Here is a 17,081-nt window from a genome sequence, read left to right on the forward strand (position 1 = left end):
GCAATTAAATAACACAGAGAAGACACTGGAGCAAAGTAGTATGGGAAAGTTCCTTCCAGTTCCTATGTAGATTGACTCACATAGTCTACCTCAAAAAATACAGTTTCTGTGAATGCAACACCTTGGAAGGAAGCTCTAAGAAAGGAAATAATTTGTATTTTCCACTTTCTTAACTGTTTTTTTTAACTCTCAATTTAACTTGAGAGAGGAGAAGCAATCATTTTTAATAGTTTCTGAGTACAATAATTTTTTTTTAAAAGTTGTAGGTTTATTTGTTTGTTTGGGGAGGGGAAACAGGGATATTAGGAGTAATGAAATGGGGAAAACATTTTCTCCATAGGGGCTTCTAGAAATTTGTTAGTGGGCTTATTTCAGATCATGTTTTGGGTCAGCAAATCATAGTATACAAGAATCTCCACGTAAAAGAAACTCTTGAGATCAAGTAATCCAACCCAAAACTGTGGCAGGAATCCTTCCACCTTTAATATGCTGTGATCCTATGGTCTCTAATTCTTTTTCCTTAGACATTGTCATTTTAATGTCCCAACTCAGTAAGGATTACTGTTTTTCTCTTCCCTTTCCTGTGGTTGTAAGTTATTTCTGATTTTCTTGCAACTTTCCCACATTCACTTTCCAGAATCCACTTAAGTTCTAGATGCTTTGCATCTAGTGTCATGTCTTTGAATCAGCTTCACAGTTTCTCTTTACTTTCTCCCTCTGATTCACAGAAACCTTGGATTTTCCATGCAGCTAGTGCAGTCAGATACAATAGCACACAGAGCCAAATGATGAGTCCTTTCTTCTCATATAATTTGACACCCAGTCATTGGCCAGGGGCTGTGAAAGGAGGGGCTTCTGTCTCTGGGACTCCTCAAGTGGGCTCAGCCAGAATAGGCAGCAACCTCTAAACTGAAGCGGACATAATCAATCTCCTCTCTTCTTCTCTCTTCTCTCTCTCTCTCTCTCTCTCTCTCTCCCCCTCTTTCTTCATTCCTCCTTTCTCCACTCCCTCCTTTCTCAGACTCTACTTGAGTGTTTATCAAAAATCTGGCAATTATCTGGGATTCCTTTCTTTGTCAGAATGACAAGTCAGTCATCAATGGATGGAATGGATGGAATAAACAATTCCTCCTGGTCTTACCAGCTTATACCAGAAGATCCCTACAGGAAATATTGGAATAACACTGAGGACTACCTGACTTTCTTCTGTGGCCCCCGGAGAAGTGATTTATTCTTGCCTATGACAGTGGTGTATGCACTCATCTTTGTGGTGGGGGTCACTGGCAATCTCTTAGTATGCCTAGTGATTCTGAAACACCAGACTATGAAGACGCCCACCAACTATTACCTTTTCAGCCTGGCCATCTCAGACCTATTGGTGCTGCTCTTCGGTATGCCATTAGAGATCTATGAAATGTGGTACAATTATCCTTTCCTGTTTGGGCCAGTGGGCTGCTACTTCAAGACTGCCCTCTTTGAAACAGTGTGCTTTGCATCCATCCTGAGTGTGACCACAGTCAGTGTGGAGAGGTATGTGGCCATTCTCCATCCCTTCCGAGCCAAGCTCGAGAGTACACGGCGGCGAGCCCTGAGGATTCTTGTCTCCCTCTGGGTCTTCTCCATTCTTTTCTCCCTGCCTAACACAGGTATACATGGCATAAAGGTCCATCACTTCCCTAATGGGACCTTGATCCCAGAATCAGCCATTTGCACTGTGGTCAGACCCATGTGGATCTACAATTTTATCATCCAGGTGACTTCTTTCCTCTTTTATGTCCTGCCCATGACCATCATGAGCATCCTCTACTATCTCATGGGACTGAGAGTGAGTATTTGAACTTTTATGTCTCTTGGGAACTTGTCTTCTAATGCCTCTTATTTATAAGATTCATACATTAATTTCTTCAACATCTGTTTATTGTTATGAGGAGTAGAGTGGGGGGAAATGTGCTCCAAGATACTGCTTCCTTAGAGTGCTTTCTCTCTTGCCCTGACTGCTTCTGAGTGGTCAGTGTGTCAGAAGCTGTTACAGTTATAGATTATAGCACATGAGCAGCATTTAAGGTACAAAATTTCTTAATACCCAGGCTTCTCCTTTGATTTAAATGAAGATAAAAAAGGATAAGCATATATGAAGTTGAATCTAGTATCTACTCTGTGGTTTTATATAGGTGTATGTATGTGTGAAAGACAGACAAACAAGCAAAAGAGGAAGAGAGATAAAGACAAAGACAAAGACAGTTATAGAGACTGAACAAATACCAAAAAAGACAGACAGAAAAGAGAAGGCAAATGGAAGGGGAAGAAAGAGAGAGAGAGGAAAGAGATGTATATCAGAGAAAGAGGCAGACAAGAAGAGAGTGATATAAAGGTACAGAGTGATGGAGGGTAGCAAAGATGAAGAAGTGGAGAAGTAAAAAGAGAGATAGATCAACAGAGAAAGAGAGAGAGAGAGAGAGATTTTCAAAGTAAGATATATTTGAAAGAGAGATATCTCTATCAAAGCAATGTATGGGTAAATGGAAGAGTAGAGAAATGTTGAGTGAAAAGGATAAGAGAGTTGGAGAGAGACAGAAAGAACAAGAGAAGGACAAAGACATCTCATAGTTAACATCATACATACATAGAACTGAGTGTTAAGCAATTAATTCACTTTTTCCCTCTTTTTTAATGGTCATAGGCTCATCTCCTTCCTTTTCCCCAGTTTCCTTTCCCAAATGCTGATTTACAATTTTCTTTGTAGCAGAAATCTTCAGAAGGAGCAGCCAAGCAAAGGATCTCTTCTAACAATGACAGTATTAAGAAGACACAGTACTAAGAAGTTTGTCACTGCAAAAAAAGTCAACTCTGTGACCTTTTTCTTTTTTAAAGAACTGAGTTAAATACTTAAAAATTGAGTCTTGAGAACTAAATCAAATGAGAAAAGGATGGTTTATCACATTTGTATCTTGTGTTCTATTAAGATGCCTTGAAGTTTGTTATATGACTGAATATACTTGCTTCTCTGTCTGTCTGTAAGGGATGTGAGCAACAGATCCAACTACCAAGCCCGGGGACTGGTAGGATGGCCTCTAAACTATAATTCTCCTGGAGGTGAATGTCTAAGTATTGTATTGTATTGTTAGCAGAAAAGGATGGAGGAAATACCAATTAGGCAGAGTTCTGTTCTTTCATTTTTTCCTTGGAAAACACATTTGCCTCACTGAAAACCAGTATCTCTTGAGTATCTCTTGAGAAGTATCTCTTGAGACTATCCTATCCCTCCTCCCTCAAAAATATAGTTAAGAGAGGATAAAATATGGCTAAATACCATTATTACAAGAATATGTGGGTGCTTGGGCAAGGACTTCCCCTCTCTGCTACTCAGTTTTCTCCTTTGTAAAATGTGATGTAGGTACTATGTGATCTAAAAAAACCTGTCTTCTTATGTTCTTAAGTCCCTTCTCTCTTTAAAAGTCTATGAACCTTCATATTCTAAGGCTTTACATATTATACATAGAAGACACTTAATTCATATGTGTCATTTTTAATAAGACCCCCCCTTCAGCAGATTCAACAATTATCCAGTGCTTACATGCAAAATTATTTGCTAAGTCATGAGTACTAATAAATCAGCAAATATGTATTAAATGCCTGTTATGTGTCAGATATACCAAAAAAAAAAAAAGAAAGAAAGAAAAGGAAAAAAGCAGTTCCTCCCCACTATTAGTTAACATTACACTGTCTCCTTTAGCTTGCAAGGTAAGTATCTGAGACCAGATTTGAATTCAGGTCTTCTTGACTTCAGGTCCAGGACTATCCACTGGACCATCTGGTTTTATCCTTGACTGAAAACAATAGAACTGTTCAAAAGCTGAATGGGAAGGTTTCAAGTGGAGAATAGTTGACCACTTCTGAGAGATGTTGTAGATTGAACTATTGCTTAGGTACATACAGACCATCAGACCTAAGGTCTCTGCTCTCCCAGAGACACAAAGAATAAAATCCACCCCACTACTCCAAAGCATCAGATACTGGCCTATCCCACAGCCCAGGGGACAGTAAGGGTCACTTCCTAGACATAGCAAGGGAAAAGTTTCTTAGGAGAGCAAATCTGACATGAGCTCACTTAGCTCTTTCTTAAAGGTGTCCCTCTACAGATAATTTCCCAGAAAAGCTGGCAGTGATAATTTATGTGGATATTATATACTAAGTCCTTGGTCCTGGTCAATCAAGGCATCAGATAGCAACTACTTATTCCTTTTGTTGGCATGGTAAAACTGTAGGAAATTAAACCTCATTTAGAGTTTCCTTGCCTGGATCCAGGTGTTAAAGGAATGTCTCTACTGTGGCATATAATAGCCACATTTGGGACAACTCCTAACACTGCTCCCCAGTTGAGAAATGATCCATTCTCTCTGAAATGTTTCAGGGGAAATTATCTGGATCTTTCCTTAGTATTTATCTAATTTTACTACATAATCCAGTTATTTATGTACATACATGCCTTATCTTCCTATTAAATTGTAAGGTGGATCTATATGGTATTTTCTCCTTTTTATCCATAACATCAAGCATAAGGCTTACATGTTATAAATACTTAAGAAGTATTTGCTAAATTGATTTCTCTTGCCCCCTCTCTCCAACTCTATTTTCTTTCCCATCTCTCAATATTTCCCAGTTATTCCATTTTTCTACACATTGCTTTCATCTCTTTAAAATGTTTATCTATATCTATCTTTCTAAATATCTATGTCAATCTATCTCTCTTCTCCACTTCTTCATCTTACCTTCCTTCCATCACTCTGCAGCTTTATATCACTCTCTCCTTGTCTGTCTCTTTCTCTTATATACATCTCCTTCCTCTTTCTATTTCTTCCCCTTCAGACTGTTTCAGTCTCTATTGCTGTCTTTTTGTAATAGAACAAATAATAAAAATTAATAGCATTTATATACCATTTTCAAGTTTGCAAATCACTTTTTATTATCTCATTTATCCTAACAACAACCCTGGGAGGTAGATACTCTCATTATCCCCTTTTAACAGAGACTAAGAGGTTAAATAGCTTGTCCAGAGTGACCAAGCTAGTGTCTGATGCAGGATTTTCCCTCAAGTCATCTTGACACTGGGTTTAGTATTCTATACACTAGCTGCCTAGAAATGGGAGGAGTGGGATTTGGAGTTCATTCAGCTGTATTTGTACCCTTTCAAAAGCACAAACAACTGAGTTTAGAACCTGGTTATCACAAATAATTAAAATAGAAAGATAATAAATGCCTGTTTCCACATCCACAGCCGAGCCCCACCCTATTTTTTTTTCCTAAATGAAATGTTCTCACTGAATTCTGAGGGATTTCTATTATGGGTGTTTTTTCTTCTTTGAATCTCTGTGCTGCTCCACCCCATCTTCATTTGAAGGTCATTTTTCTTGTTACTTGGCATCTATATGATAAAGTGGATAATATTGGGCCTGGACTGAGTGCTAAAATCTAGCCTCAGACACTAACTGTGAGACCCTGGGCAAGTCACTTCAACTCTTTTTTTTCAGTTTCCTCAACTATAAAATGAGTTTTGTGAAGAAAAAATTAGAGAATTTTGTAAAGAGAATTGCCTGACATGTAGAGGCACTATATAAATGCTGGTTATTATGTATTATTATTATCATCATCATCATCATCATCATCATCATCATCATTATTATTATTATTATTATTATTATTATTATTATTACTATCCTGAACTTCAGAATTGCTTATTACTTGGGTTAGAAAATCAGTTAATCATAAAATGAGAGAGATAATTGTTCTTTCAACAGAAAACACAGAAGGTTAGGCTAGAAGAGATCTTGTCTTTTTCCTCTGTTTGTATCTACTATAGTTGCCTGTGCTTCAATATGTAATAAATATTGATGGATTGATTGATTTTAAAAAACCAGAACAAAATATTTCAAACAGAACAAGACCTAAGAGATCACCAAGTACTTAGAATAGTGTCTAGTACATAGAAGGCATTCATTACATCTTTGATGACTGATTGACCTAGTCTAATTTGTTAATTTTCCAAATGAAAAACAGACAAAGAATGTTAAGGGAGATCATCTGAGGGAGAAAACAGACAACTGCACATGAACAATATAGCTTCTAAGCACAAACTCCATTGTCTAGGATGTTAAAAAAAATAAATTAGGAAGGCAAGAGACCTAGAGAAATAAAAAGTATTTTGGGTCTAATTCTGGAGTGCCTGCCTCTGGAGACTCTGACTTCAGAACCAATGCTATTTCCAAGGTCACAGAGATTATAAGTATTAGAGACAAGATTCAAACTCAAACCCAGGGTTCTTTCCACAACAAAGAGCAAAGAATGTCTATGTTAGAGGGAACCTTAGCATGCATCTAACTTGCCATACTTAGTTTAGAGATGAGGAAACTGAGGTACAGAAAGAAAATATGATTCAGTCCTAGATACACACAGCAAATTAGTGGTAGAACAAATATAGAAATCCAGGCTTTCTTGACATCAATCTGATTCAGTATTTTTTTTTAATAAAATTCTGCCTCCTAGGATTTTAAAGAATTGGGGATGTACCTTCTTTGAAATGAATTAAAACTGAGTTTCAATCGGAATGCTTCTTGGTTAGATGCTGGGATCTAACCTTAACTATCTATGTTCTTCCTACAGAGTACAGCTGTCTACTTTTTCTTAAATAGCACAGAGATTACTTGGATGAAAGACACCTGATTATCAAGAATCTCTTTGTGGAAGACCACTAACTCTGTTAGCACTGACTTTGAATAGCACTTTGTGAATTCACTTGTGAGCTTAGAAACATTGCACAGTGTCTGGTTTTTCAAATGAAGCCAATTATTTCAATTGTATAAAACTTCTGTCCCATTTTCTTTTATTACATAAAATAACTTCACAAAGTTTTTCATTTTTTCCCCTTCCTAGGATCATACCTCATTTGTTGTCCAAGGTAGGTCCTCTGTCTGAGCTTTTTAACATTTATAAAGTGAGGATTTAGGTTTGTGAATGCCACAATCCTTTTTTTAGCTTGGAAATTCTGTGCTCCGTATCCAAAGGTCCCTCCTAGATGTGGTACTCAATGTTCTAATAATAATATGGAATGTCAGAGCTGAAAGGTGCTTCAGAACTTAAAAACTAAAATGTCAACTGAAAGTCTTTGACTATAATAAAATATTTGAATTGTGTGAGACAAAAGGAATCATAGAACCTAGAATGTCAGAGCTGAAAGGGGATCTCATAATGTCTGTCTGTAAGGGATATGATAGATAAAATAAATATAATGCTTACTACACATCAGGCACCGTACTGAGTGTTTTTCATAATTAATATCTTATTTGAACCTCCAATTCCAGTAGAATAGGGAAAAAACATGTTGCATATGGAATCAGGAGAGACATAGATTTGAATCCTACCACTCACACTTACCAAATATATGCTGATGCATGGAAAAGTCAGCTAGCTTCATAAAGTCTCAATTTTTGTTGTTGTTGTTGTTCAGTCAATTTAGTCATGTCCAATTCTCTGACTCTATTTGGGATTGCCTTGACAAAGACACTATTTTTTTATTTCCTTCTAAAACTCATTTTACAGAAGTAATATAGATTAAGTGACTTACCCAGGGTCACATAGTAGTAAGTGTCTGAGGCCAGATATAGTAAGATTTTATGACTCCAGGCTTAACATTCTGACTGCTGAGTCATCCAAGCTGCCTGAGAGCCTCAATTTGCTCATCTGCAAAATGGGAGTAATAATACCTATAGAAGAACTATAAATGTTAATTATCAGTTCCAAGGTCTTTTCCATGTCAAAATATGCTATGTTATATGACTCCTTCTATCTCTGATATTCTATGGTACATGTTCTAAGATCCCTTCTGAGGCAAATATTCTATAATTCTGTTCATGAATGGCATTATCTTTACAGTAAGGTGCCCAGATGGCACATATTAATAACAGAGAGGTAATAGAGTTTTATCTTTGGAGTTGGAATGAACCTGAGAATCTATCTAATACAATGCTCTCATTTTAACTGGATGAGGAAACTAAAGTCCATAAAGGCTAAATAACTCATCTAAGGTCACATAGTAAGAAGCAAGCATGATTTTGACCCTGGTCCCCTGACTTCAAAACTAATGCCATTTCCAATGTGCTAAGCTATCTAGAACAAGGATCTGTTGCTTGATCATTCTCATTATTCCTCACCATATTACACCCCCACCTTCTGACTTTTTCCCAATGGTTTCATTCTAGCTTCGAGAAGATCAATCTCTTGAGGCCAAAGAAATGACTGCAAATGTTCAAAGACCCTCCAGAAAATCAGTCACAAAGATGTTGTGTAAGTTGTCAGACCTCCACTCCAAGCAAAGGTAAAAGAGAAGGATGTGAAAAGAAGGAAAAGAAATTTCTGGTAGGGAGTGGGAAAGGAGAAATGCAAAGTCTCATTCCTGGGCTACAAAAAAATTAATTTCCCAAAGCTAAGATGGGGAGATATTGTTTGATACAGTTCATCTAAAAAATTCTGTGATGGTTTCAGTGGACTGCAAGCTCAATATCAAAAAAAGTAATGTTATTTGACAATTCTTCCCCACCTATGGAAAGAAAAGAGCTAAATGCATTACTGAGGGAAAATAATATTTTTAAAACTCTCAATGCATCAGTTTTCCAGTCTGAAAACAGAACTACTTTATCATTCATTGATACTTGAGCATAAATATAGATCTTTTAAAAAATGTTGATATATTGATTACAGTGAGACTACACAAATACAATGAGACTGTACAAATCACAAATTCTTGAACATAAATATAGATCTTTTATTGATTACAGTGAGACTACACAAAGTTCAGGTGAGTCATAAATACAGTAAGCCCTTTATCATCAAATAGAAATACATGTTCATCTTGTTATCACTTTAAAAAATTCATGAATGGAGAAGGATGTATCAAAAATAAGAAATGAAATTGCTGTTTTATAATCTCTGCATCAGTCTCTCTGTTCGGATTTAAATATTTTAAAATTATAGTGGCATAGAGGTTATGTCAGAAAAAAACAAGAGGGGCAGCTAGGTGGTGCAGTGGATAGAGTACCGGCCCTGGAGTCAGGAGTACTTGAGTTCAAATGTGGTCTCAGACACTTAATAATTACCTAGCTGTGTGGCCTTGGGCAAGCCACTTAACCCCATTTCCTTGCAAAAAAAAAAAAACAAGAAATGAAAATGAATATGAAGCTAATAAAAATATATTCTAACAACCTTGTATGATAGTGTTCAAAAAAAAGGTGATTTATACTATGTTTAAATCCTTAACTATTAGACTTAGAAGGGCCCCAGACCATATAGCATAGCAATTCATAGCTAGAAGGGATTTGAAAGCTGAATGTCAGAATTAGAAGGGTCTTTGAAGAACAGAAGTTAGAATATCAACTGAACATAATCCTGAAATATAAACCATTAGGCCAATTTCTTATAAGTAATCATTGATCTCATCTAAAGAATTGACTAGAGAAGTGTGGTTGTTATTTTTTAATGTCATTTCATCTGACCATCTTCAATTTCCTTTCTACCAATCTACTCCAGTCATCTTGGTCTTGGTGTTTGCTATCTGCTGGACTCCATTCCACATTGACCGACTCTTCTTTAGCTTTGTGGAAGAATGGACTGAATCTCTGGCATCAGTGTTCAACCTTATCCATGTGATATCAGGTAAGTTCTCTATCATTGCTGATGTCATGTGTTGAGCTGTTTCTCTAACACTTCTTGCCTAGAATGTTAGATTCTGGATATTCTACTGGGATTATTAACTATGAACTTGTTTGGGGGTTTGTTTTTGTCTTTGTTTTTGCAAGGCAATGGGGTTAAGTGACTTGCCCAAGGTCACACACTTAGGGAATTATTAAGTGTCTGAAAATGGATTTGAACTCAGGTACTCCCGACTCCAATGTCAGGGCTCTATCCACTGCACCACCTAGCTGCCCCTTCAATTTGTTTTTTAATATTTTGATAACTACTATTCAATATGATTGGTTTCCTTTCTAATCCTATTTCTTTTATTTATGAATTTAAAAATATTATTCTGAGAAGAGATCCATGAGTTTTATAAAGATGCCAAATGAATCCATAATTCAAAAAAAATGTTAAGAACTTTTGAAATAGAAGTTAGAAACCTACAATATTTACTTGTGAGGGGTATTCCTAAAGTTCATTATCAGAATTATGTTTTGTAGCTATTTCATGGAAGATAATTTAAGGGTAGAATCTACATGGAAGCCTTAAATTAGAATAGAGGATAAAAGAGTCGATAGGGACCTTAAAATAGAGAATGTTAGAGCTAAGAGGAAACTTTAGAACATTTTTCAATTAATAAGCACTTATTAAACACCTACTCTATATCAGGCCCTGGGTTAGGCACTGGATATACAAATGCAAAATAAGAAATGATCTTGACTTGAAAGGAGCTTGCAAAATTCATAATACAATTCCCTCATTTTAATGAATAAACTTAAACCAAGGAGTATTAAATAATTTTGCCAAAATCACATATCAAATCTAGTGAAAGCATTGAGTAGAATCCAAATTTCTCAGATCTTTGTTTAGTTGCTTTTGTGTTCTATGATAAATGAATTGGTATAAATATAGATATTTTTGTCAAAGGTGATTGGACTAAACTCCAAAAGCATTTGTGATACAGGATTTCCCTAGGACAAGTCTTTTAATTGACCTGGTAGAAACTTAACCTTAAGCAAATAAATCAATAGAAGTCTACCCTTTCATCTTTCTGAGTCTATGCTTCATATTATGGGAAATGATAACAACTTCTGTTGAATCTGACTTTCAGAGAGTAAGAGTCAAGTCTTTGAATCTGTTTGTATTTTCTACTGACAAACCTTTCAACCTCTATCTCACAGGAATGGGGTATTTCAAGCTCTATTGAAATGATCATTTTGGTCAATCAGTTTGTAATGTTTTTTAAGAGGCTATCAGGGTTAAATGATTTGCCCAGGGTCTGAGGCTGGATTTGAATTTGGGTCCTCCTTATTGCAATGTCTTGTTCTATCCGCTTTGTCACCTAGTTGCCCAAGGCTGCCTCTTTTGGAATCAGATACAAAGAAATATGGACGTATTCAATGTGAGGGAAAGCAATGGAAAGAGTAATATTTTATTTTTGTGGAACATTTACAGCACGTTTACATGAATACATGAGTCTTTTCAAAGACCCATCCTCCTTCCCTTTATTTCCACTGAGAACACAAATCGAGAGATTTCATAAGATAGTTAATTCATGAGTTAATGCTAACTTGTGATAGACAACAATTGTTCTGAGGTCAAAAAAGAACTGGTGAAATAAAAGAAGCTTTTAAGACATCTGAAATTCACTTCCTCTTGTGGGTCTCAGTTTCCCTCTTTATAAAATGAGGTAAATTAGATTGTCTTTATGATATTTTTCTTCTCTAAGTTCTGTGGACATAGTAAGACTAAGAATGATAATACTGACTCATAATGAGTTTACTTGATACTAATTGTGTTATAGCTAGAGACCCATATATTATAGATTCAGAAGAAACTGTGAGTTAAGTATAAGTCCCCATTCTGTCACTTACTAGCTATGGGCAAGTTCTCCTGGGCTTCAGAATTTGGGGTTTTCTTTTTTGTTTTTTTTGCAATTTATAAAATAAAAGGAAGGAATTGGATTAGGATACTAACTACTTCATCCTTTGCATAAATCCTTTCCATCTCTAACCTCTGGACTTCAATATAGCAATGAGTCTAGATTCTGATCCACAGATCATAATTCATGCATATTTTCTCATCCTGTGTGTTTGTCAAATTTTTTTCCCATAGAGTCTCTCCCGAGGATCGATCCAATGCTCTAGGAACCTCATTGCAGGAATATTTATATTTTATGGTTTCCATTGATCATTTTTTACTCTAACTATATTATCAACTCAAATTATTTTCTTACTATACATAAAATGACTACTGATCAAAAGAAATCTTCATCATTTTAATGAACAATTAAATTTCCTGAGATTAAGGGATATTATTTTATAATACAATATTGTATTATAGCATATGTACAATATTGTATAATAACATAAAGTGTTGCAAATTTCCTCTTCTTATCCCTCATGGTAAGGCTTTAATCCTTCAGCAGCAAGCTGATCCCTAGTGACATATCCTCTTCCTCTACAAGGAGCATATTGTGAGGAAATTTTCTCCTTATGGGAGACAAGTTCTCATATGTGATAACTGTCAATCAGAATGACCTCACAATGTAATTACATTACCAAAGCCAGAAAAGTCCATCATTAGGACTTTTAGATTCTGATCCATACTCAGAAAACAAAATAGAAAGCCAGAAGAAAATAATCAGTGATTGTGGAGTTGACTAAGTCCCTTCTCAGGCTTACCTGGACAAGTATAAACTGCTGACTTTATACTTCTGCAAGTCATCATTTTATGCTCCTACTCAAGGAAATTACCTAATCCTTCCTTCCCTCCTCCCATTCTTACTATGCTCTGATCTGGAATTTCAAAGGAAAGTACAGGAAATGAAAAGGGAGTAAATGAGGTGGGCAATTATTGTTCACTCAATGATCCTAGAGGAGGTGGGTCCTTTAAAAATAATACATCCTCCTGAACCTTAATCAGGCATCAGGAATCAATTCCAATCATTAGAGACTAATAAGAGGAATTCCAAGTGTTCTTAGCAAAAAAACTAGGGTACATGCTAACCTCCAGAGGAAGCATCTTTCCAATAAAAGTTCATATACTTTAAGCTCATCAAATTGATCAGAGGTTCTCCTGATCACCCCCCCTCCATTATATATATAGATATTTCCTCAGTGATAGTCTCTATGCCATTTTGTATATGTAGGTCTTCAATGAAACTGATAAATCTTTTTATACCTCCAATATATTTAATCCAATTCCTTTTGGTTCACTTAAAACTTGATTCTTTGGACCTTATTTTGTTATAATATTCACAATAATACAGAATCAGGACATTTTGTTTAGAAGAGAGTTTTTGTACTACAGAATACTTGGAATTATTGATTGTAATGCACATTTTTCCAAATGCATCTTAGGTCATTCCTTTCTTCATATTTAATTCTATGTATAACTTGCTGTCCAACTGTAGTACCTTCAGATGCAAATACTGATGTACTCAATGAAGTTGTCATCTCAGTGCATGTTGAAATCTAAAAACATGAGTCTGAATTATAGTTTTCTTATGTGTATTGTTAGACTGATCTCTTTTGAATTATAATGGAGCTTACTGAGGAAACTTTTTAATATTCTTATTTCAAGAAACCACTATATCATTTACAAGTGGGAGCATCCAAAGAATCTCTCCACCTAAATTAAAGGAAGACCAAAGATTATTATCTTCAGTTTTTAAAAAGTTGTCATATATTATGTAATTTTTATCTTTAATATTTTCTTTCTTCCTTATGGATATTTTTTTCCTCTAAACACATTCAGTTTTGATCTATGCATATTATGGAAACAAATGTAAATACTATAATTAGATTGCCTTCTTTGGGGGGAGGAGGAAGGAAAGGGAGGTAGTCAAATTCAAAACCTTGCCAAAAATGATTGGTAGAAACGACTATTGTATATAATTAGAAAACAAATAAAATATATAACTAAAAAATAATCCCTCCACCTATATGAAATGCCTCTTGGGGAAGAGATTTCCAAATTTAATTATCCTACAAAAGAGCAGAGAGTTGTGGTGAGGAATGGGACGAAACCATTTAGAACAGGGCATTGTTAAGGAAAGGTATTAGGAGTTCTTTGTCTTTTTGTGATATTAACTCAGCAAGGATATAATTGTGGCCACTTATTCCTTGAAAAATGGAAGTTTCCAATGAAGAATATATATATATACATATAACAAAAAGGAGACATTTAGCTCCTTTCCTCTAAAGTTTAACAACTTCCTGTTCCACCTTGGGAATTTATACATTAATTAACTGCAAATCAAAAAAAGGAGTTTGACTAATCAGAGTCAACTAGCTTGAATCAAGGTTTCCTAAAAGGTTCCCTTTCATCTCTTTCTTTTTGATCTTTAAATGTATGGTTGGTAACTTTGATTAGATAATTTTGTCATCTCAGAGTATTGTACAATAGATTAGGCCTTTCTCAATGAGATCACAAGGATTCATCCCCGTATTTGAATATATCAAAGCCCAATTAATTCTATTTATGCCCAGTTCATATCACAGGCATTCATGATATCCATATCCCAAAACTGTCTTGTCAGATGGTCTAATCCATGTAAAAGGTAACCAACAGTCCTCAAACATGTTGGTGAATAGGGGGGTATCTACCCCAATCCTGTGAAAACTGAATAGACAGATGAGAACAATTTGTTCCAAAGGCTATGAAGATAGTTGAAGCAGGCTCTGTGGAGTCTAACCTAGTTTTAGGGTTAAAGGAGGATCCACATAGATGAAAATATGGGACCTGGAAGTATTGTGGAGTGGATCCTCTAGGTTGAACATATGACTGGATGATTCCTAGTTATATAACCCTGAGCAAGTCACCTAACCTCCCTAAGTCTCAGTTTTCTCACCTTTACAATTTATGTGACTGACTAAATACTTTTTAAGAAGTTCTAAATCTCTGATCCTAAAACATAAACAGGAGCAGCTAGCTGTTACAATGGATAGAGTGGCAGGCCTGGAGTTAGGAAGACCTGAATTCAAATACAGTCTCAGAACCTTACTACCTGTATGATTCAAGGCAAGTCTCTTAACTCTATTATCTCAATTTCTTCATCTGTAAAATGAGCTGGAGAAGGAGATGGCAAATCACTCTAGGATCCTTGCCAGGAAAACCCTAAATGGGGTCACAAAGAATCAGACATGACTGAGACTACTAAGCAGCATTTTTTTTACAATGATGAGTCATTCAGGATTGGCAGATGTAGATAGATTGCAATCTATACCACTAGAGGTAACTCCTGAATGGATGACATTCATTATGTTCCATTGCCCACTATTCCACCTCCCTCTGATATATCATCATGGCCTGGGAGTTGGAAATTCAAAGACAAATAAATAATTGTCATAGTTCCAAATTTAAACCTTACCAACCTATAACCTGGTGGCATATTCCCAAGACCTCTCTTCTGGGAAACCAAAGTCTTTGGGTTCCAAGAGGAAGTATGGTTACAGAGCTCACTAGCATAGACCATCAAGTGACAGCAGCTTTGCCCTGCTGTCAAAAATTTCTCACTAAAAATTACAATACTGATGATTAGACTATCATGAGCTAGGTTAGCTTTACTGTACTGTCATGTGCTACCATAAAAATATCATACTAACACTTTGCCCAGTATTATAGTGATGCCATGGAGCCTTGATGGCATGGGAAAGATATATATCTTTAGAACCAAGGTCTCCCACAGTAGCCATATCAACCAGAAGTCCGGTTTCCTATATTATCAAGTCACTGAGTTAATGCATTTTTGGAAGAAGCAGTGAGAAGGATGTCTTTGAACGACATTACCCTCACTTTAATAAACATAATGTGCATGTCATGTCATTATTCCCTTGAAGTCATGGTCTTCTTGGATTATGAAGGACAAAATCAATAAATCACTTGAAGGGGAGCCTGGGTTCTCCAGTGCTATGATAATGGAGCAACAACCCTGGTAGCTACTTTCAAGCTTGAAAAACTTTGAGTCCAAGATCAGGGAAAAGTTGGTATGTAAGGAACAACCTGGCCCTTAGGCTGTTATTTATGCATCTATTGGGGCAAACAAGTCGCATCAATGAAAGCAGATGGGTACCGATAAAATCATGGGCACTAAAAGTAGTGTGATAATAATAGCTCATCTTTATGTAGTGCTCAAATATTTTCAAAGCATGTTTCTTCTGCAGCTTTCTGAGGAGGTCATGCAAAGGTTATCATCCCCATTTTACAGAAGAAACTAGAGGGAACTAGACAGATCAAGTGACAAGAACATATAACTGCAATTATCAGAGCAAAAGGAGTATGGTATTTTCTGACTAGTACTTAATTCTTTCAGGGTTAAGAATTTATCTTTTCATCTTTGTGTGTCCCAGGATCCTAAAGCAAGGCCTTCCACATAATAAATGTTTTATGAATAGCTGTTAAATTAAATTAAAATACTTTCCTGAGACAATCACCTGACAGCTACTCTCCTTTTCCCTTCCCTTCTATCCTTCTTTCTGCTAATGTCTCTAGGAGTTTTCTTCTACCTGAGTTCTGCTGTGAACCCCATCATCTACAACCTGTTCTCCCACCGATTCCGTGCAGCCTTCCTAAATGTGATCTCCTTGTGCAAGCACCCAAAGCATTCTCAGAATGGCCCCCCTACTCAGCAGGTCACCTTTCTGCATCGGAAATGTCGCCTTATGAATGAAGATGCCAGCTTCACATTTCCCCAGAGAACATCAATTAGCAGCTCACATGTATCTACCATCCTCTGAGTTTTATTGTCAATGTTGATATGTGATGAAATCTATGACTTTTGAATTGCTTCGTGACCAGGTGTTATGATCTTTAGAGAGCTTAGAACATGGGAGTCCAGTCTTTTAACTCTTCTGGACCACATTACTCAATAAAAACTTGTCATAATATAGAATTATATTTTCATCCCAGAAGAGCTAAAAGGTTAGACATTCCTGGTTTAGAATTTGATGTTATAGTTTAATACTTGCTGTGAGATTACATTTGTTTTCTTATTGCCTCTTCTTTAGAATAATGCTTGTTTTAGGAGAAGATGATTATTTTTAAATAAGGTAATGTGTTCAATCCACTAGTGGGGGTGGGCAACACTAATTATCATCATTGTGAACAATAGCCAGGGCTAATCTTGCAAATAATTCATATGATTCAAAAGGGCAAAAGGTATGACATCACTTAGTCAAAACTTTCACTTCTAGGTTCAGGCATATATAATCAGAGTTTCAATCCTCATATTTCAGACTTCATGAGGCTTGTATTGAAATGCAAATATCTCTGAAGGGGATTGCAGCTTAACATGAGAGATAAAATTTTAAAGATCTGTTAACGTTTTAGCCAAAATAAAATCAAACCGAGAATAA

General features: G+C 36.0%; 1 protein-coding gene across 1 annotated transcript; it reads left to right on the forward strand.

Annotated features, from left to right (window-relative positions):
* Positions 1–1,081: 1,081 nt before the first annotated feature.
* NMUR2 (neuromedin U receptor 2) lies at positions 1,082–16,463 on the forward strand. The gene is made up of 4 exons (XM_074230323.1): positions 1,082–1,825; positions 8,253–8,337; positions 9,577–9,702; positions 16,219–16,463. The coding sequence occupies exons 1-4, from the start codon at positions 1,082–1,084 to the stop codon at positions 16,461–16,463; spliced, it is 1,200 nt and encodes a 399-aa protein (XP_074086424.1).
* The last annotated feature ends 618 nt before the right edge of the window (positions 16,464–17,081 follow it).

Source organism: Macrotis lagotis, chromosome 1, assembly GCF_037893015.1.
Source record: "Macrotis lagotis isolate mMagLag1 chromosome 1, bilby.v1.9.chrom.fasta, whole genome shotgun sequence".
Taxonomy (NCBI): domain Eukaryota; kingdom Metazoa; phylum Chordata; class Mammalia; order Peramelemorphia; family Peramelidae; genus Macrotis; species Macrotis lagotis.

Coding starts and splice junctions, on each gene's coding strand:
- NMUR2 (XM_074230323.1), top strand. CDS start 1,082: ATGACAAGTCAGTCATCAATGGATGGAATGGATGGAATAAACAATTCC. Junction 1,826..8,252: donor ACTATCTCATGGGACTGAGA/GTGAGTATTTGA, acceptor GTTTCATTCTAG/CTTCGAGAAGATCAATCTCT. Junction 8,338..9,576: donor ATCAGTCACAAAGATGTTGT/GTAAGTTGTCAG, acceptor AATCTACTCCAG/TCATCTTGGTCTTGGTGTTT.